The sequence below is a fragment of the Paramisgurnus dabryanus genome, chromosome 3, assembly GCF_030506205.2.
Source record: "Paramisgurnus dabryanus chromosome 3, PD_genome_1.1, whole genome shotgun sequence".
Classification (NCBI taxonomy): Eukaryota; Metazoa; Chordata; class Actinopteri; order Cypriniformes; family Cobitidae; genus Paramisgurnus; species Paramisgurnus dabryanus.
The window spans coordinates 11,924,272-11,945,248 of record NC_133339.1 but is presented as its reverse complement, the minus strand read 5'-3'; the positions used below and the strand labels follow the sequence as shown (position 1 = coordinate 11,945,248).

Here is a 20,977-nt window from a genome sequence, read left to right as displayed (position 1 = left end):
GTTTCCAATAGAAGCTCAGCGTTTTTCAAAAAAGCCAGCAGCTAGCGGTTTTCTCTGGTGGTGAAAACCGGCACTCAGTTTTTTCCGCGTCAGCGCTAAGCGCAGAGAGTTAAAAAATATTCTACTTTAAGTGAAAAGCTCCGCTCGTCAATGTCAGTTCTCACACGGCCGTCCAATCACAGTGGAGGAGGGGCGGGATATTACCACAGCAACCAACCGGCTCACAGCTACCAAAGCGCTCAGCTGAAAAAACTGCTGGCTTTCGGCGTCCTTCAGGCATTTTCAGCTGAGTTTAAAAGTTTTGGTGTGCACAACCCCTTACAGAGAGTTAAAAAGTAACTCTGAAGCTGCAATCTGTAACTTTATCCTCTCTATCACCATCTCGGTTTGAACAATTTGAACGAAATAGCCCTTTGTTCATATTTATTATTAATAATAGTATAAATTAAATGTTAAATAATTTATAAAATGTGGTAGATTACTCGATTCTGATTGGCTGAAAGGTGTGCATTAAAACCATCTAATTCATGGGTAGTGCATAATTTGAAATTAACTGACAAAACTGGCATTTTCTCCTGTCTAATGAAAAATTACACTGTGAACATCAATAAACGCTTTAACTGTTGAATTATTAGAAAAATGTGCATTATTTTTCTAATAATTCCATGGCCCAAAGTCAATTATTCCGCTTATACTATGGTTACCACACCTCAAGACATCGATCACATGATATATCTAAAGGGATATATCCGGATATGTCCGGTTTTTGTACTTAAATTACTATTATAAATATTATAAATCGCTATATAAAAAATATATAATCAGATGGAAAACCTTTGTGTTTAATTTTTCATCAAAAATAGTTTTTATGATTATACAATAGTTAAAATAAACATAAAACAGGTGCAAACAGGTTTTTTGTATAAAATTGCACAAATATTTAAAACATATTTTAATTAACATTTTAATGAAAATGTTGTTTTTGCATTTACTTCCTTCCTCCATTCCTTTCAGGAACCAGCCATCGTGTGATCATTTTTCCATCTCTTTTTCTGTGAAGCTCTTGGTGTGGGCATTTACATACTATTACTGAAAACAAACAATATCCAAAAAGTGATTAATAAAGCCAATGTCATCTAAACAAAAAACGCATATCGACCTCTAATCTGGTTATTTTCATATTTAAGTAAATTTGAAGTTAAACACGTAGCTATATACAATCTATAAAACACGCCCATTTTAAGAGCTGACCAGGACTCTACAGTTCCAAGCAAGAATCGGGCCAGTGCTATAACATTACTATATTTTACACAAAAAATATAAGACATGCATACATAAAGATTTTATTGATGTTAACGCCACAATCACACTTTCTTAAATATTTACATACTGTTTGCATTCATTGTATGGTTTTATGACTTGGAGATTAAACTTGTGTCTTTCTGTTTACTGTTTATAGGTTCTCCTAGGCAGAAGAGTAGGAAAAGGCCCTGGAGTGATGCTGAAAAAAAGGCAGTTTGGCGGCATCTTGGAAACATGATCATGTTAATGAAAGTTCCCGGCAAAGACAAGTGTACAGAGTGTCTAGAGAAAGAACCAGTGCTACAAAACAGGGAGTGGAGAGATATTAAAAATCATTTGCACAATACCATTCAATCTCAAAAGAAAAAAAAGTTGATTGATTAACTTTTTGTTAGTAAAACATGTTTTTTCCTGCTTAAAGGGATAGTTCTTTTAAAATTTAAAATGAGTATGAGTAATTAAACAAAAGTTTTTGGGTGAAATATTTCTTTAACGCTTACCATACAGCTGTTCATGTTAAGAGCTGACTTTACTGTTTTGTTTGGAAATAGGCTTATTCTCCCACTTCCCCACTGTTAATAAGTTGAGTTTTACCTTTTTGGAATCTATTCAGTCGATCACCGGGTCTGGCGATAACACTTTTAGCATACATCATTAAATCTAATTAGACCATTAACATCACATATAACCTGGAGATCGGCTGAATAGATTTTAAAAAAGGTTAAACTTAACTTATAACTATTTATTTCCAAATAAAGGGAAGTGTTGGCCTTGTAAGCCATTGTTATATATTGAGGCTTGATTTTGACAGGCTTTGGATTCATACTCAAAAGTGTTGAATATTCAAATAAATATCTTCTGATTTCTCATTTGTGGTGGATGTCAAACCTTTTATCTTAAGTTTATGCAACAGCTTTAAAATGAGAAAAAAATTTGAATGGTATTGGTCAATGTTAATGTAAATGTTCATCATAGTTTTATTATGTTAAAAGCAGTTTGTTAAAAAAAATTACAGATTAATTTAGTTAATAATTTCCTAATAGCATTTAACAATTTTATTGATTCTTGTTCACTGACACACAACAAAAAATGTAAAAAAAAAAGAACTTGTGTCAGTGACTATTAATCAAAAAACAATACATTTTGTGACTTGCACAATTTGCCTTAAGACTATATACTATAAACATATGAATTCAAAATGTATTTGAACACAAAAGTGGCTTGAAGTGCAATTACATTCATTAGTACACGTTTAAATTAGTCATGTTTTTAAATACAACATTTTAAATAGGAAACTATCAAATTACTGAAATACTACATAAAAATAAAATAAGTTCATTAAGTGATTAGAACAGTTGTTTAGTCTAATAAAGATTAGCACCTGTATAACTCTTTAAAACCGCCGCCAATGAGTCTTTAAAACCGCCATTATGTGATCTCAAATCTGCATAGCAACCGCCGTGTCCTCACAACCCCGACCAACTTCACCAGTTTCGCGAGTATCGTGTTTGTTGAAATTTTAAGTGATATTCTGTTTGTCTACTCCCCCCTAGTGGTCAAAATATTTTTTTCATTGTTCTAGTGTCTGGGGAACACTGGGTCCTCACAACACACCCTCGGGTCATGGTCCTCACAAATGTACTAAAACACGTATGCGTGTGTGTGTGTGTGTGTGTGTGTGTGTGTGTGTACCTGGTAATTATCACGTTGTGGGGACCAATTGTCCCCATAAAGATAGGAATACCAGTGTTTTTGTGACCTTGTGGGGACATTTTGATGTCCCCATGAGGAAACAAGCTTATAAATCAAACAGAATGATGTTTCTTGAAAATGTGAAGTAGCAGAAAGGTTTCTGTGATGGTTGGGGTTAGGGAATGGGGCAGGTAAGGGGAATAGAATATACAGTTTGTTTGGTATAAAATGCATTACGTCTATGGAATGTCCCCACAAAACATGGAAACCAGAATGTGTGTGTGTGCGTGTGTGTGTGAATTACAGACCTGTAATGACCAGTGTATGGTGTATATCTGCCTCTGTAAACATCCGCTGGATGTGGGTGTTGTAGAGAGCCATTGCTTGACCCCGCCCACTCTGAGGATTGACCAATACCATCACGCCACATGAGCGACGTACCTCAGAAAACAACACATCTGAAATAAAAGAAGTGCAAGAGTCAATTAAAGGGTACAATACAAACTTTTAATACACACTTCACCACTGTGACGAGCAGTGTTGGGGTAAGGCATTACAAGTAACGTAAATTACGTAATAATATTACTTTTCTGAAGTAACAAGTAAAGTAACGCATTACTTTATAAATGTACACATTAATATTTAGGTTACTTTTCAGTTTAATTAATTAGATTAAAAAAAATAATGATATGCTGTATTAAACTGAACATAGTCACGTAGAATTACATGCTCTATGGATGCGCGCCTGAGCGGTAACAGTTTGAGTCGGAAACGGAGATGGCAGGCCAGAAGCATTACTTTCATTAAAAGTACCCAATTAGTTACTTTTTTGGGGAGTAACTTGATATTGTAATGCATTACCTTTAAAAGTAACTATCCCCAACACTGGTGGCGGTTGTGTTTACTTGACATGAATATTGCTTGCAATCAATTACACTTTTACAATAATATTTTTGTAAATAACCTCCTAAAACAACAAATATGAATCAGCTTATGTTTGCATGACATTGTGTTTGAAAACAAAGGCTGAAGAGTCGTAATGTTCAGTGTGACACATGGCTGTTTACTGGGGGGTTTGTAGCACTTTTTTTTGTTAAATTACTTGTAAACAAGAATTTACTAGTGTTGTAGTAAACACAAATACATTGAAGTGAGTGAGGTAGCTTTACTTAACATGCACAGTTAATCTAATTTCGAATTCAGAATCGATTTAATTTATTACTGACTTTAGTCCAATGTTTCTCAACCAGGGGTCCTCAAGATGACCTATCACAAAATAAGCTAACAATGAAGGGATTTCTTTATTCATACAGTAGTTATGCCAAGCTCAAGCTTATTTTATTGGGTAAAAATTGTGAATGGGATGCCTTTAAATATTTTTGTCAAAAATGTGAGATTCACTTCTAGACGTTGTAATGTTGCATGTGAGTCAAGGGGCCCTATTTTAACAATCTGAAATGCAAGTGCGAAGTGCAAAGCGCAAGTGACTTTGTGGGCGGATCTTGGGCGCTGTTGCTATTTTCCCGGCGGGAGAAATAACTCTTGCGCCAGGCGCAAATCAATAAGGGGTTGGTCTGAAGTAGGTTCATTATTCATAGGTGTGGTTTGGGCGTAACGTCAAATAAACCAATCAGAGCGCTATCCAACATTCCCTTTAAACCCAAGGGCGCAAGTTCCATGGCGGGTTGCTATTATTATGACGGATTTACCAGGCGTACGCCAGGAGTGGTTCACAGCCGAGGAGACCCACGTTCTTGTAAGAGCAGTCAAAGACAGAGAAGTTGTTTTGTATGGGGATAGGAGAAACCCGCCCAAATCAGCATAGGTTAAACAGGCGTGAGAGGAAATAGCCACAATTGTCTCATCAGCTGGCATCCCCAGGACGTTGCGCCGCAAGCGCTACAATGATGTCAGGAGACGGTGGAATCCCAAGCTTGCCAGCATAAATCGGACACGCCATGTGGCGGGAGGTGGATCTGCCTCTACACAGGACCTGACGCCAGCAGAGGACATCGCTGCGTCCACCCTCACCGCTGAAAGGGTTTGGGGGCTTTGAAATCGGACCCAAAAAAACTCAAGCAAGGTCCAACCCCAAAGTACACTTACAAATCAAGTTCATATACATTAAGGTTTCTTATGAAAACATTTTAATTATTATTTACATAAAATAAACGTAATACAGCCACACAACAAACTTATGAAAATATTTTAAGCGTTATTTGCATGAGAATTTTTTAACGCAGCCACATAATAAATAAAAACTATCACCACAATGCTCACCACTATGATTCCCCTTATTTCATGTGTTAATATTTTTTATTGTAACAATTCATGATTTGCAAAAATAACTGTTGCATCTGTGTAGATTAGATAAGCAAAGTGTGTGCGCGTTGTGCACGCTATACATTATGGTCAAGCATGCGCCCTTAAAATTGCATAAAGAACCACGCGCAACGCGCCACTGACTTTAGACTAGTTTTTTTTGGTTAGTAGCGCAATTGTTTCTTGGAACTGCAAAATAGCATCAGGGATGGTTTGCGCCGCAACACGCCTCCTTTTTTGCGCTGAACCTCCCAGGGAGCGCAAGTTCATTCCCTAGTTTGCCGACGTGCGTCTGTGGAGGGAAAAACCCGCTGTGCGCCGGTGCAAAATAGGAATGATACATGCATCACGGACAAAGTCAATTGCGCTGGGTGCAAGATAGGGCCCAAGGTGTTTTATATCAAGACCACATTTTCACATTTGGCACTTGACAGCTGTTCATTTCTGATGCTGGTAAGAGATTTAACCCAGTGTTATCTCTGACATCAGATGTCATCCTATCTCATATATCTTCAACACAACTTGTGTTTTGACCAACCCATTCTCATGAACATTGTATAAATAGCACGAAGTGTGAAAAGTCGTGCAATACTTTACACCAAATTCAAACTTTTTTGTCCTTTCCATTCACTTAATACAGTGCATCTTTTCATGTCGTTTTATGTATTGGTTCCTTAATTTTTTTAAACCATTGTCGCTTGTGTTTAGGCTTAGATTTGGGTTTTTTAGGATGCCATTTAATATACAGTGTAGGTTTCTTCATGTTTTTGTCTATTTTTAAACCATGGTCAATTGTAGTTGGGATTAGATTTGGGGTTTGGGTTAGGATTTCATTTTATGTAAAAAAAGTTGTTCTTACCCCAAACCCAAGCGACAATGGTAAAATAATAGAGAAACCGATACATAAAATAACATTAAAATATGCCTTGTATTAAGTGAACGGGAAGGACTGGTATATCATATGCTCGCAAAATTGAAATTTTGGGTATTTATTGCACGACTTTTCACACTTCCTGCTATTAATATTTAAATCACGAGAATGGGCTGATTTTGATCTGTGCAGTGAGGAAGCTTGCTCATATTCAATCATATCAACAGTGCCAATGTTCACACAACAGACTGAAACACACACAGTGTTGTTTATATTTTGCTGTACAACAAGGTTCATTCATATTACAGGAATATTTGGTGTTAGTTTTTCTCAGGACCTGTTCACCATTGATCCAGTTCAGCAGGATGGACTAGTTTCCCGGGGGAGCGGTTTACACGTAGGACCCGACTGACCTACATGACAGGCGAGATGTTCAGTGCAGGTCTGAAAGACACCTCAGGTGTTGAGGTATGACAGTAGGAAGGGTGTGACCGTGATGGTTCAAGACAGAAAAACGTAGTAAAGGATGACGGTTCACCATCGAAAGAATGACTAAATGCCTTTATAACGAAAGACAAACATTGAGAGGCTCCACCCACACCCATGCATTCATCAGCGTCAGGCTGTCTATGTTTTTTTCACAGATTGGTCAATGGTTAATTCAGGTAGCTTGTAAATACAGTTGTAAAGAGACATCGTGTCTAAGTTATAAAAGGATAAAACTTCTGTCACGATTTACTCTTTAGAGACTTTCTGGCTAATCTTCAAACAGCTTTTTCATACAACAACAACACATAATGACTTTGTTTGTAATGACTCTACAAAGGCCCCATAAAATTATGTGTAAAAATATATTGTTTTGTACAATGTGCAGTGCAGTAAATAATAAAAGGATTTCATTTAAACAAATTGAGGTGTTTTCCCGGACAGGAATTAGCTTAAGCCAGAACTAGGCCTTAGTTTATTTAGGAAATATAACCTGTTAAACAGACCATGGCCCGGTTCCCCAAAACGTTCTTATCGCTAAGCAGTTCTTAACCTATTCCTTAACCTCTCTCTTAACTCTATGGCATGATTCCCAAAACGTTCGTACGCTAAGTATATCTTCTGTAAGTCACACTTTCGTAAGGTTGGTCTGGACCATTCGTAAGCTATCTCTTAGCGTTGTTTGAGCGCAAAACGCTATCGCCGCAGTCTTTAGAAATCAGCGCAGCGCAGTACAAGTCAAACTATGGTATGCTGACAATGATTTTATGTTATGGACATTTTTAAGACTTGTAATAAAATATGTTTGCAATGGATACAGGACTATTTATGCAGTTGACTTTATTTGGTATCAGAACTAATGAATCAAAGACGGCGCCGGTGTTTGTTCCTCATTGAAGTCTGTTCCCTCTATGTTTATAGCGTTTTCATCACGTTACATTTATAATTTATTTAGAAAGATTAAAGATTTCAATTGGTTATACTAAAAAGCAATAATATCATGTATTCTATTATACAATTTATTAAATATTTCATATGTGACAGTTTTATGTCTTTTAACATAGTCTTTTTCTTTTCTTTTCTTTTTTCTCTACTGTTTGTTTTAAAACTGTTATGTTTCCAAACATAATAAATATATATTATACATATAATATGATTCATACTGTAAAAATAAATGACTTACAATCAAGAACAGTCAAGATACATTACATAAATGCACACATATACATCTCAGTAGCCATTAAAACTTTCAATGTATATAAAGAATAAACGTATAATGTGATAAAAATGCTATAAAAACACTACACTAAAGGGAAACATAGGGGGAACAGACTTCCACACAACACCGGTAACTGTTAAGTCCATGCCAATTTATTTATTCGTCAACCCTTAAACCTTTTGACATTTTGCCTGACGAGGCTAAATAAAAAAAATCGCCTTCCAAGACAACTCATTATGGAGCTGCTAGATCTTCTCAGACCATATTCTCTACCTAGGTTGTTTTTTATTGAAAACATTAATGGTAAGCAATAGCCTACCGCATTAAACAGAAATACCGCAATCAATTCTGATTGTTAAGTACCTTAACAGTCGTATAAAAGTGTATTACATATTTTTTTAAAGTCAAAACCCATGTCAAGAAGCGGCACAAGTGGCACAACGGGATAAGGAGGGTGGATAAAGAGCGAGGGATACCCGGTTCGTCTACCCGTATTACTGACAATTTGATCATTTAATTAATAGTCTATATTTTACGGATAACTTAAACTATGTTAAAATAAATGTGACTGGAATAATTTGAGTAATGTTCCATTTGTATATAACGTGTTGTCTTTCTTAACGTCGTAATGCACATTCGCGTGAAGTGGAAAATCGATCCCTGAGTGATCGATTGCAAATAATTCAGCACCTTCACTTGGGACAGCGCCATTGTACGTCGTTCTTAGAGGCAGCGTGTTAAGAAGCTTCTTAAGAGACACTTCGGGGAACACACTTAGGAACATCAACAACTTTGGTAAGATATATCTTTTTGAGTCTTCTTAGCACGCTAAGAGTGAACGTTATCGGGGAACCGGGCCCAGTTTACTAGCCTTTTTCCTAGATGCACCATGCTGCTTAACTAGCTTAACCTTGTTGCTAACCAGACAGATGAGGATGTTTATTCTGCTTGATCAGCTACACTTTTTTATTTTCAAATTATTTTTGACGTTGCGTCAAAAAGTGGATGAACCCAACCTGGTTTCAAGTTGGAATTTGATATATCCCATAAATGGCAAAAAAATAAATTTCTTTAACCAAAAATATATTTGAAATATATGCTAAATACATTTTGTAAGAAAGTAATGCTCGATTGAATATTTTTTGAATTTGGGAATATATTTAGTTTTAACCTTATATATTAACATATATTTTAAAATGTATTACAAGGGCAAATACATTTTTAATTTTACAACCCATACAGCAAAAATATATTCTTTAGAAAAACATATTTTGAATATATGCTACATACAAGTTAATTTTATAAAGTATATTTTTGAAGTTGAAACTATGCTTAATTTGAAACCTTTTAAAACTGTTATGTTTAGAGGTTTGTAACATAAACAAAGTTTTTCTTCAAATGCGACATGAATATATTTACTTAGATTGAAATATATGAAGGGCTAAATTTATTTTTAAAATATATTATAAAATATACAAAAAAGCCCAAATATTTGGGTATATATTCCAAAATAGATTTCAGCAAATATTTTATTTGCCAATATTTGTATATTTTAAAATATATTTAAAACATTCAAAAAATATTTTTTGGCCGGATGGGATGCTGGGTTGTTTTTACCCATTAAGGGGTGGTTTCGCGGACCGGGATTGGCTTAAACCAGGACAAGGCCTTAGTTTAATTAGGAAATATAACTACGTTTAACAAACATGCCTTACTAAAAACATTACTTACATTTATCTTAGTCTAGGACTAGTCTAATCCCTGTCCGGGAAACCACCCCTTAGGGTCTGAATTAATTTAACCCAGTGGGTTGGGTTTGTCCCTTTTGCCCCAACGCTGCATAAACCCAGCATTTTTTAGAGTATCTGTTATGTTGTGGCTTTCATATGTGGAGTTACCAACTTCACCTACATTAAACCATCAATAAACCAACTTGAACCAGCATGTTAGTTTACCCCGGGACATTTCTGCAGATGTCTAACAGTGATTTCAGTGATTCATAACAGATGCCTTGCTTAGAAGTTGACTTCAGTCGGTTTTCACACCACTGTGGGTTATATGATATAATTTTGAGTTGATTTATTCATCTTACAACTACTTGTGTGTTTAAACTAAACTACGCTGTAAATATTTGCAGCATTTAATCAAATAAACATATATGTTACTTTAACTTAAAAAAATAAGTTATGTGAACTTATCATAAGCCAAAACTTAAAATATTAGGTTGAATTGATTTGCAAAACCAAGTTGTTTTAACTTCATGCTGCATCCTTTTTACAGTAAGTATTCTTAAAAAACAAAGTATCTTTTCTCTGGTTTCGTGAGTTGTTTTTATATTGTTTTACATGAATTTTTATTTATTCATGTGCATCATTACACAGAAATGTTAACGGAAGTCTCAGGAGGCATTTTGTCATTTGTGTATTTCAGTAAATTGGTGCTATCATGTTTTATTGTTTAAAGTTTTGCTCTTTGTTGTACATTTGTTTTATAAAAGCTACTTCAGACCAGTGTTTTACTTTGATACAGTCACTTTTCTTACGGTAAATCACTGTAAAGCATGGTCTCAAGGGGCTTATTGTAAAAGACCTCTGCCACGTCCTGTGGATTAAAGTCTTTAAACAAGCAGCAGCAGGAGGTTTTTAACCTGAATTACATCCCTATCCCAAAATGCTCCTGGAGAAGAGGCGGTAATGAGCTCCTCTGGGTGCTGTGCCAGACCATAGTGCACACATACGGATGAATGGCATCTTTCAGTGGGACGCCAGCAGGGAGTTGGCACAGCAGAGGAACCCGACTCTTACCCGCCGGCAAACTGTCACAGGAGAAGATCCAAAACACACACAAAGACAGAGAGAAAGAGAGGTACTAGGATTCATTCAATCACACACATCTCTGTTTGTGAGAATAAGAAACACCCACAGCCGTCATTATCACAGATCTTAGACTGATTAAAATTCATTCGCACAACGATTTACACTAACAAACTCTTAGCACTACAGTGCTTTCATTACCTCAAACCACAAAGGCTTGAAATTAAACGAGAAACCAATTTACTATTAAACCTCATGCTCAGTGCTTTACACGGATCAGCCTGCATAGACATTTACATCTATACAAATATATCATATGCTTTGTTTGTAAATCTACAGAGCTGTCTTGCTGGATTTGTTGCAGTGCATTCTGGGATTGTCTTCTCTGCCCAGGACACATGCAATAAAGCCAAAACAAGGTATATAAAATGTATGAAATCACTCAAAAAGCGCTGTATCCCTGATTGGCCAGCTAATCTGTACGCTGCGATTGGCCTAAAAACCTGCCATCTGCCGGAAATGTGACGCTCCTTACCATGTTTGAAAGATTTGCTCACAATGCAATGCTAACAGGAGTTAACTTACATGCTGTGAGTCTGAAGTGGGAGGAATTATGATAATGTCTGCCTTGTCTACATCACCAATCCCAGGAAGTAAACTGTTGCTTACAATCCGTGTGTTTGTTGTAGTCCAAGAAAAAAGATTTACGTTAGAGACGATAACTCGCGTCATCATTTACTTTGGGGTTTGTACCTTTTGCATATCGTTAACATGAACTAATGCACACTTACACACCAAAAGAAATGTAAACTTGTGAATCTGATAATTGGTGCTTTTTAATGTATGCATAGACTGTGTTTCTGATCTTAGTTGCAAAAATGTAATGGGTAGACTTACCAATGGCTGTTGGGGAATTCTGGGGGTCGTTAGGGTGTACTAGATGCTTGTAAGGGAATTCTGGGGGTCATTATGGTGTACTAGATGTTTGTTAGGGAATTCTGGGGGGTTGTTAGGGTGTACTTGATCATTGTAAGGGAAATCTGGGGGCCATCAGGGTGTACTAGATGGTTATTAGGGTATTATGGGGGTCATTATGGTGTACTTGATGGTTGTAAGGGAATGCTGGGGGTCATCAGGGTGTACTAGATGGTTGTTAGGGATTTCTGGAGGTCATTATATTGTACTAGATGTTTGTAAGGGAATTCTGGGGGGTTGTTAGGGTGTACTTGATGGTTGTAAAGGAATTCTGGGGGTCATTATGCTGTACTAGATGTTTGTTAGGGAATTCTGGGGGGTTGTTAGGGTGCATTTGATGGTTGTAATGGAATTCTGGGGGTCATTATGGTGTACTAGATATTTGTTAGGGAATTTTGGGGGGTGGTTAGGGTGTACTTGATGGTTGTAATGGAATTATGGGGGTCATTATGGTGTACTAGATATTTGTTAGGGAATTCTGGGGGGTGGTTAGGGTGTACTTGATGGTTGTAATGGAATTATGGGGGTCATTATGGTGTACTAGATGTCTGTTAGGGAATTCTGGGGGGTTGTTAGGGTGTACTAGATGGTTGTTAGGGAATTATTGAGGTCATTATGGTGTACTAGATGTTTGTAAGGGAATTCTGGGGGGTTGTTAGGGTGTACTTGATGGTTGTAAAGGAATTCTGGGGGTCATTATGCTGTACTAGATGTTTGTTAGGGAATTCTGGGGATTGTTAGGGTGTACTAGATGTTTGTTAGGGAATTCTGGGGGGATGTTAGGGTGTACTTGATGGTTGTAAGGGAATTCTGGGGGTCATTATGGTGTACTAGATGTTTGTTAGGGAATTCTGGGGATTGTTATGGTGTACTAGATGTTTGTTAGGGAATTCTGGGGATTGTTAGCGTGTACTGGATGGTTGTTAGGAAATTCTGGGGGTTGTTAGGGTATTCTGGGGGTCTTAAGGGTGTACTAGATGGTTTTTTGCATATCTTTAACATGTAATAATACACACTTACACAACAAAGGAAATGTAAAATCATGAATCTGATAATTGGTGCTTTTTAATGTCTGCATAGAGTGTGTTTCCGGTCTAAGCTGCAAAAATGTAATGGGTATGACATCACAAGCTTATTAACATATTAGCATATTAATATAGAGGTGTTTTTGATTGTTCACACTGACTCATCGCATCACTGCTTTAATACTGAGAACATTTGGAGAAGACACAAGTATATGTGTTTGTGCTGTGCCATATGTTTAGTGTGCGTGTTTGTGTGGCATATGTGTGTTTGAGGGAGACTTTATTTCTTAACTTTTTTATAAAGAAGCCTATTTTAGGACTATTAATGTTTTTGAATCGCAGTGATGATCATGCCAATAACCACATTTCCTTGAGCCACATTTGCATTAATATAATGCAAAAAATATTTTATTATCAGTCAGAGTAAAAAGGAATAAGAAGACTCATGAGATTCGGTCACTGATCATGAGCTTGTATTTAATGTCCTTGACTCTGACAAAATTTTGATTGATGTGTGCTGAGGAAAACATCATTCACTGTTAACACAAAAAATCTGACGAGCTTTAAAGATTCCTGCAGAGCTCTACAGACGAAAAGTTATTTCTTTACATTATTATTGAGCTTAAAAATCTCTTATATGTTTACCCCATGACACTCTTCTGCAGTTAATCTGTTACTAAACTGTGAAATCATTCAGACTTACATGCAAAATCTCAGAGGAAGCACCAGTAAGCAACCACCAAGAAACCCCAGCAGCCAGTAATAAAAATCCACATCTATCCATCTGTATCCATCTTTCATTCTTCCTTATACTGAGAAAGCATTGAAACATCATTGAGAACACTATTAAGTTTCCTTTCTTGAGCAACAACATCTGAGTGGCAAACCTTTCTCTTGTATGAATGAAAGCTGATCTGTGATCAGATGTTATCTAATCAGTTCTCAGTGTTCTCGTGTATGCTGCGGTGTGTCTGATCCTGACCTCAGGTGTGTGTTTACAGCTATATAAAGGCTCTCTGAGGGATGGAAATAAAGAGACTCACTGTCCCACGATGGCTTTGGTCTCATTATTTCACAGGATAAACACTGAATCACCTTATGTCTGCAGAGTTTACTCCAATGCTTCACACAACTCATGGAAACACTTTCTGAAGAACATGATGATGTGAATGATTAAAGCCCAAGCACAGCTCACTGAGACAATGATTGGGTGTACTGGGTCATTTCCAGGAGATTCTATGGGTCATTATGGTGTATTAGATGGTTCTTAGGATATTCTGGAGGTTGTTATGGTGTACTAGATGGTTGTTAGGGTATTCTGGGGGACATTTTGGTGGTTGTTGTTTGTTAGGGAGTTCTAGGGGGTTGTTAGGGTGTACTAGATGGTTGTTAGGTAATTCTGGGGGTCATGAGGGTGTACTGAATGGTTGTTAGGGAATTCTGGTGGTTGTTAGGGTGTATTAGATGGTTGTTAGGGTATTCTGGAGGTTTTTATGGTGTACTAGATGGTTGTTAGGGTATTCTGGAGGTTGTTATGGTGTATTAGATGGTTGTTAGGGTTTTCTGGGGGACATTATGGTGGTTGTTGTTTGTAAGGGAGTTCTAGGGGGTTGTTAGGGTGTACTAGATGGTTGTTAGGTAATTCTGGTGGTTGTTAGGGTGTATTAGATGGTTGTTAGGGTATTCTGGGGGTCATTATGGTGGTTGTTGTTTGTTAGGGAGTTCTAGCGTGTTTTTAGGGTGTATTAGATGGTTGTTAGGTAATTCTGGGAGTCATGAGGATGTACTGAATGGTTGTTAGGGTATTCTGGGGGTCGTTAGGGTGTATTAGATGGTTGTTAGGGTATTCTGGGGGGCATTATGATTGTTTTTGGTTGTTAGGGAATTCTGGGGAGTTCTTAGGGTGTACTTGATGGTTGTTAGGGAAGTCTGTGGTTATTAGGGTGTATAAGATGGTTGTTAGGGACTTCTGGTAGTAGTTAGGATGTATTAGATGGTTGTTAGGGTATTCTGGAGGTTGTTATGTTGTACTAGATGGTTGTTAGGGTATTCTGGAGGTTGTTATGGTGTACTAGATGGTTGTTAGGGTATTCTGGGGGACATTATGGTGGTTGTTGTTTGTTAGGGAGTTCTAGGGGGTTGTTAGGGTATTCTGGGGGGCATTATGATTGTTTTTGGTTGTTAGGGAATTCTGGGGAGTTCTTAGGGTGTACTTGATGGTTGTTAGGGAAGTCTGTGGTTATTAGGGTGTATAAGATGGTTGTTAGGGAATTCTGGTAGTAGTTAGGATGTATTAGATGGTTGTTAGGGTATTCTGGAGGTTGTTATGTTGTACTAGATGGTTGTTAGGGTATTCTGGAGGTTGTTATGGTGTACTAGATGGTTGTTAGGGTATTCTGGGGGACATTATGGTGGTTGTTGTTTGTTAGGGAGTTCTAGTGGGTTGTTAGGGTGTACTAGATGGTTGTTAGGTAACTCTGGTGGTCGTTAGGGTGTATTAGATGGTTGTTAGGGTATTCTGGGGGTCATTATGGTGGTTGTTGTTTGTTAGGGAGTTCTAGAAGGTTTTTAGGGTGTACTAGATGGTTGTTAGGTAATTCTGGGGGTCATGAGGATGTACTGAATGGTTGTTAGGGTATTCTGGGGGTCATGATGGTGTACTAGATGGTTGTTAAGGAATTCTGGTGGTCGTTTGGGTGTATTAGATGGTTGTTAGGGTATTCTGGGGGGGCATTATGATTGTTTTTGGTTGTTAGGGAATTCTGGGGAGTTCTTAGGGTGTACTTGATGGTTGTTAGGGAAGTCTGTGGTTATTAGGGTGTATAAGATGATTGTTAGGGAATTCTGGTAGTAGTTAGGATGTATAAGATGGTTGTTAGGGTATTCTGGGGGGTCATGAGGGTGTACTGAATGGTTGTTAGGGAATTCTGGAGGTCGTTAGGCTGTATTAGATGGTTGTTAGGGTATTCTGGAGGGGGTCATTGTGGTGGTTGTTGTTTTTTAGGGAGTTCTAGTGGGTTGTTAGGGTGTACTAGATGGTTGTTAGGGAATTCTGGGGGTCGTTAGGGTGTACTAAATGGTTGTTAGGGAATTCTGGGGTCATTAAGGTGTACTGGATGGTTGTTAATGGGTTCAGGGGGCTGTTAGGGTGTTCTGGATGGTTACTAGGGTATTAATGGTGGTTTTTAGGGTGTCTCTGGGTGTTTGTAGGGTGTTCTGGGTGGTTGCTGTCTCTGGGTGTTTATAGGTTGTTCTGGGTGGCTGCTAGGGTGTTCTGGGTGGTTGCTAAAGTGTATCTGTGTGTTTTAAGGTTGTTCTGGGTGGTTGCTAAGGTGTATCTGGGTGGTTGCTATGGTGTCTCTGGGTGTTTTTAGGGTGTTCTGGGTGGTTACTAGGGTATTCATTGAGGTTCCTATGGTGTTCTGGGTGGCTGTTAGCGTGTTCTGGGTGATTACAGGGTATTCTGAGTGGTTACAGGGGTATTCAGGAAGGTTGCTAGGCTAGGGTGTTCTGGGTGGTTGCTAGGGTATTCAGGGACACTGCTATGGTGGTTTACTGGGGGTTGTTATGGAATTCTGCTGGGTTGTTATGGTGTGCTGTGTTCTGGGTGGTTACTAGGGTATTCAGGGAGATAGCTATGGTGGTTTACTGGGTGGTTGTTATGGAATTCTGGGAATTGTTAGGTGTTCTCAATGGCTACAATGGGATTCTGGTTGTTAGAGTGTTCTGGGTGATTCCAGGATATTCTGGGTGGTTACTAGGGTATTCAGAAAAGATGCTAAGCTAGGGTGTTCTGAGTGGTTGCTAGGGTGTTCTGGGTGGCTGGTAGTGTATTCTGGTAGGTTGCTAGGATGTTCTGGGTGGCTGTTAGTGTATTCTGGGAGGTTGCCAGAGCGTTCTGAGTGGGTACTATTGTATTTATGAAGGTTTTCTAGGGTGTTTTGGGTGGCTGCTAAGGTGTTGTGTGTTCCACCCCTAAATCTTTATGTGATATTGGTCTCCAGATGGAGCTAAGGTCACTTCTGTTTGTAATGTGAATCTTTTGGAATTTTTGTGTTTTGTTGTTATTGTGAAAATCATAAGTCTGATCTTTGAGATAAATAATGACATCTTAACAACCAGGCCAATGTATGCAGGGATCCCTGATCAGATACGGTCTGACAGAAAAAAGGTCAAGGATAAGAGGTCATTGAAGCGATGGGAGATGAAACTCTAGAGGGAATTATAGACTTGTGACAAAGAAAGAAACAGACAGATCGCTTCTCTCTATCTCCCACACTTGCTCTAGGGAAAACTGCGCTGACCAGAGATCTTGTGAACTTGTGAACTGTCTGTCAGTACATTGTGCTGTCTCTCTCTCTCTCTCTGCACAATTACTCTCTACTACTACAGTAACTGCATTTAAATGAGCATACACATCAGAAAACAATTAAACTCACACACAGATGCTTTTCTTTCATGTAAAAGCACAGCACAGGGAGTAATGTATAGAAATGATTTTGAATGCACAAGTAATATTCATATGACATCACTCATAAATGATTCTTTGAAGTCCACATGAAATGACATTCATCAGTGACGTCACTTGTGTAATGTAATGTATTTCAGCTTCACATTTGAAACACCAACACACTTCTGAAGAGGATTTTTGACCTGGACGTGAAATCTGACGGTCAAATCCAGATCCTCACCACATGTCCCAATGGTAAGATACTGTTTCAAATCTATCATTTGCTATCTGCCCTAAACCTTCTTTCATTCATCATTAAATTACTGCATTGACTTTTCTTAGAAAGGAATGCTCTGAAATACTCTGAAGCACAATATGACTCCCATCCAATGATTGAAACGTCAAGGACAACTCCTACAAAATAAAAGATTTGTCATCCTAAACTCTTAATATCTCTCAGCTTTTAGTTAAAAGATTAAATCTGAAATATGTAGATTTTGTTTCCTTTCCAATCCAGAGATGAAGGACAATTCACATGTGACTTTACTTCAGTTCTCTGTGCTAAAATGGAGAAGCTCATTTAAAATGCATGTATTCTGTTAAATAGTGTATTATCATCTGCTCTGGATCACATATGCTGAAACAGGCTCATAAATTAATCACATACTGTATTGAGACACTGAGCACTCAATGCTACACCGTGCCGACTGTCATCATACATTACATTAACCTATATGAAGGGCTCAGATGCAAAATGCCACCTCCTTCAAAAATAATGATAATGACCAAATGCTCACGAGATGAATTATATGTTCATTAAATACTTTTCAGCTTTAAAAGTATTAATCAGCTAAACGTCATCTAAGTGCTCAGAAGATAAATTGAAAGAATGACATTGCATGAAACAACCATGGATCACATTCAAACTTGTGTGCCTAAATAACTCAAAAGTCGCAGTCACAGTGCAACCTAATGTAGGCTTCATTTTTACATTCTGACTTTAATCATTTGCAATTTTGCAAATGTGCAATTTTGCATAGTTTTATCTTCAGTGATTTTGCACGTTCAAAGAAGTGGATTTTCTTCAGAAGTTAAGGTTTTTTGAAGACTATAAACACTCAGTGGTGCTTTCAAAACATTGTTCTTCTTTACTAGTGGCTTGACATGTCAACTTTTGGCTGTTTATGGGCCTGTTTGCATGAAGTGGAGGAGTGTTTGAGAAACCTGTTTGTAAAAACAATTCCAGCAAAGCCACACAAATCACCTTTTAACTGACTACAGCCAGAGTTAAAGGGTTAAGGTTTTATATAAGGAAGGAATTGTGATGCTTAGCTTTACAAACATCACTTATAAATAATAACTATTTACAAACATGAATAATTACATTTGGGTATTGTTTTGGCTTGTGCTTTACGTCCATGAGAATACAGCAAATCTAAAACAATCTGTCACCAAACCCTCAGGGTTACTCAGGGTCATTATTAAAATGACCTCATCAGAACCTCCTGATTTTTGCTGTGGAACCCCAGATCTGTCTGAGTCTGATCAAATATCTTTACCCATGAAACCAAGTCTCTCTGGAGATGAAACTGGAGTGGATTTCAGCTGAAGAAACTGAGAATCACAGATGCATCTCTCTGGAGGAGGCTTCAAAGATTTTAATCTGGCAGATGATGTGGGACATAATTAAAGTCTTTCTGCCTAAATAAACTGAATGCCATGCAAACAAATCTGATCTAATAAGAGAACTTGTCAGTGTTTAAGGAGACGTGCATGCACTGTACTGGAAAAGTCACTCCAAACCAGTACCTGTGAAGCGCCATAAAAAATCAACTAAAAGTAATGTACTTGTGGGTTGACCTCTGTTTGTTCTTCTAGAAACCACAGCACTTATTGTTGCAACTAAAAACACAGACCCTTGTCCCTCCAGAGTCCGACACCTCATATCCACTCACACTCTTAATAATAAAGCAATTCCATAAATATTAAAATCATTTTTGGTTCCTCAAAGAACCGTTCAGTCACAGGATCTTCAAAGAACCATTTCTTTCATACCTTTTTATAATGCAGGGCTGGGGAACCCTTGTCCTGGAGGGCCACTGTCCTGCAGAGTTTAGTTCCAACCTTAATTAAACACACCTGAAAAATCAAACTCAAGTCTTCAGGATTACTTGGAAATGAAATTCAGGTGTGTTTGATTAGGGTTGGAACTAAACTCTGCAGGACAGTGGCCCTCCAGGACCCAGGGTTCCCCACTCCTGTTATAAAGGAACCTTTCTTCATCATAAAGAACCTCTTTGGATGGTTCATATTTAGCGTAAAATGGCACATTTATTTTTCAAAGTGCATATTCTCTGAACACCTGTGAAACCAGATTTTAGGTGTCTTAGTTTGAGAGTTTAGACTGAATCAGTTCACGGGTTACACTGACAGTCATCGAGCAGGTCAAACTTGTTCTCAACAGGAATGGCATTTTAATTGATGCATGTTTTTCTTCCTGGAAAATATTCATTTTTCATCACCACATTACAGCTCAACTGTGTGTGAATGGAATGAAACATCGTACCACCATGACATGTACCACAGAAACACCAAGTTTTCGACTTGGGAACAATATATTAACATGGTACTTTTTGTGCCAAGTCTAAAAAGTTGCATTTCCATAGTATGTGCCCAAAAGTCAGTAATTTTTCATGTCAAAAACACTGTTTAGATAACATCCCACCAATAGAACCCAACATAAGTAGAGACGCGCACAGACCATTATAGTTTCCATACAACTCCCATTATAACCATTACAACAAGTGTTTCACAGTTTTCCTCTCCTAAAGTCGTTTTATGAATTAAACTCTTAAAAAAGTTTGTTTCTCACCGCCTGTGTGTCCAGTACAGCGCGCGCTGTTCTGTTGGATGGCTCGCGCCCACCGCTCCGCCTCGCGCAGGTTCGCTTGCGCATCATCATCTTGATCGAGACGAAAGCACCGCTCGTCCCTGTGTCGAACTGGACTCGAACCCATCCACCGGTAGCGGTACGGGTAGAAATAGGCGCACAGGTACGCGCTCCCGTCCTCGCACTCGGCTAGGTGCGCGCGGCTCCCCGCGCAGTCGCGCAGGTCCAGATGCTCCGGTGGTGATGGAGAAGAGGTGATCCTCTGGACCGTGAGGCAACTGTCCGTCAAATCCAGACTGTATGTGAGCTGCCCTGTCTCCGTGTCCGTGAACAGACCGTGCATGTGCGCGCCCGCGGCGGGACCGTTTCCCAGCCGCTGCGACGCGTGCGGTTCATCCATCCCGTGACGGGACGTTGCTGCAGTGAGTGAGAGCCTGCTGCCACGGGACTCTGTGTGAGCAGATGTATGTTTGTGTGTGCGCGCGCGCGCATGAGGGTTCAAAACATCTCTCCCTAGTGACAGAAAAGCGCATGACATTGAAATAACCGAAACATGTCAAAAAATATCATGTTATTGTATACTTACAAACAACTAACGTATATAGAACAGTATTTGAAATTGTGCCATGATTTTAATACCATATAATTGCAGCGCACAGAAAATAATAATATTGCCATGGGACATATTAAAAAATATGATCTTAACAAGATTCATGCTTAAAATACTATAGCATTTTAACTAACTCCAGCAAGTGTTATGATGTAAAAATGGTAATAACATTTTAAAAACACACTTTTTGCTAATTTTTTAAGTTTATTATAGTTATTATTGTATTATTTAACATTACTGCACTACTTCTAAAGTTTGCAATCGGGAGCAGTGCTCCTCTAATTAAAGGTGGCAGTAGCTGGTTTAAGATGGTCCTCCCTGC

At 38.2% G+C, this 20,977-nt stretch overlaps 1 protein-coding gene across 1 annotated transcript in view; it reads right to left on the bottom strand.

Moving 5' to 3' along the window:
* sphk1 (sphingosine kinase 1) overlaps positions 1-20,495 on the bottom strand; it is a 54,044-nt gene extending 33,549 nt beyond the window's left edge. Inside the window, exons 1-2 of the mRNA XM_065278261.1 lie at positions 20,028-20,495; positions 3,303-3,452 (exon numbers count right to left, since the gene is read on the bottom strand). Of these exons, the coding sequence (XP_065134333.1) occupies positions 3,303-3,452; positions 20,028-20,445 (568 nt within the window). The 5' untranslated portion in view covers positions 20,446-20,495. The remainder of the gene's footprint in view (positions 1-3,302; positions 3,453-20,027) is intronic.
* Positions 20,496-20,977: the final 482 nt, after the last annotated feature.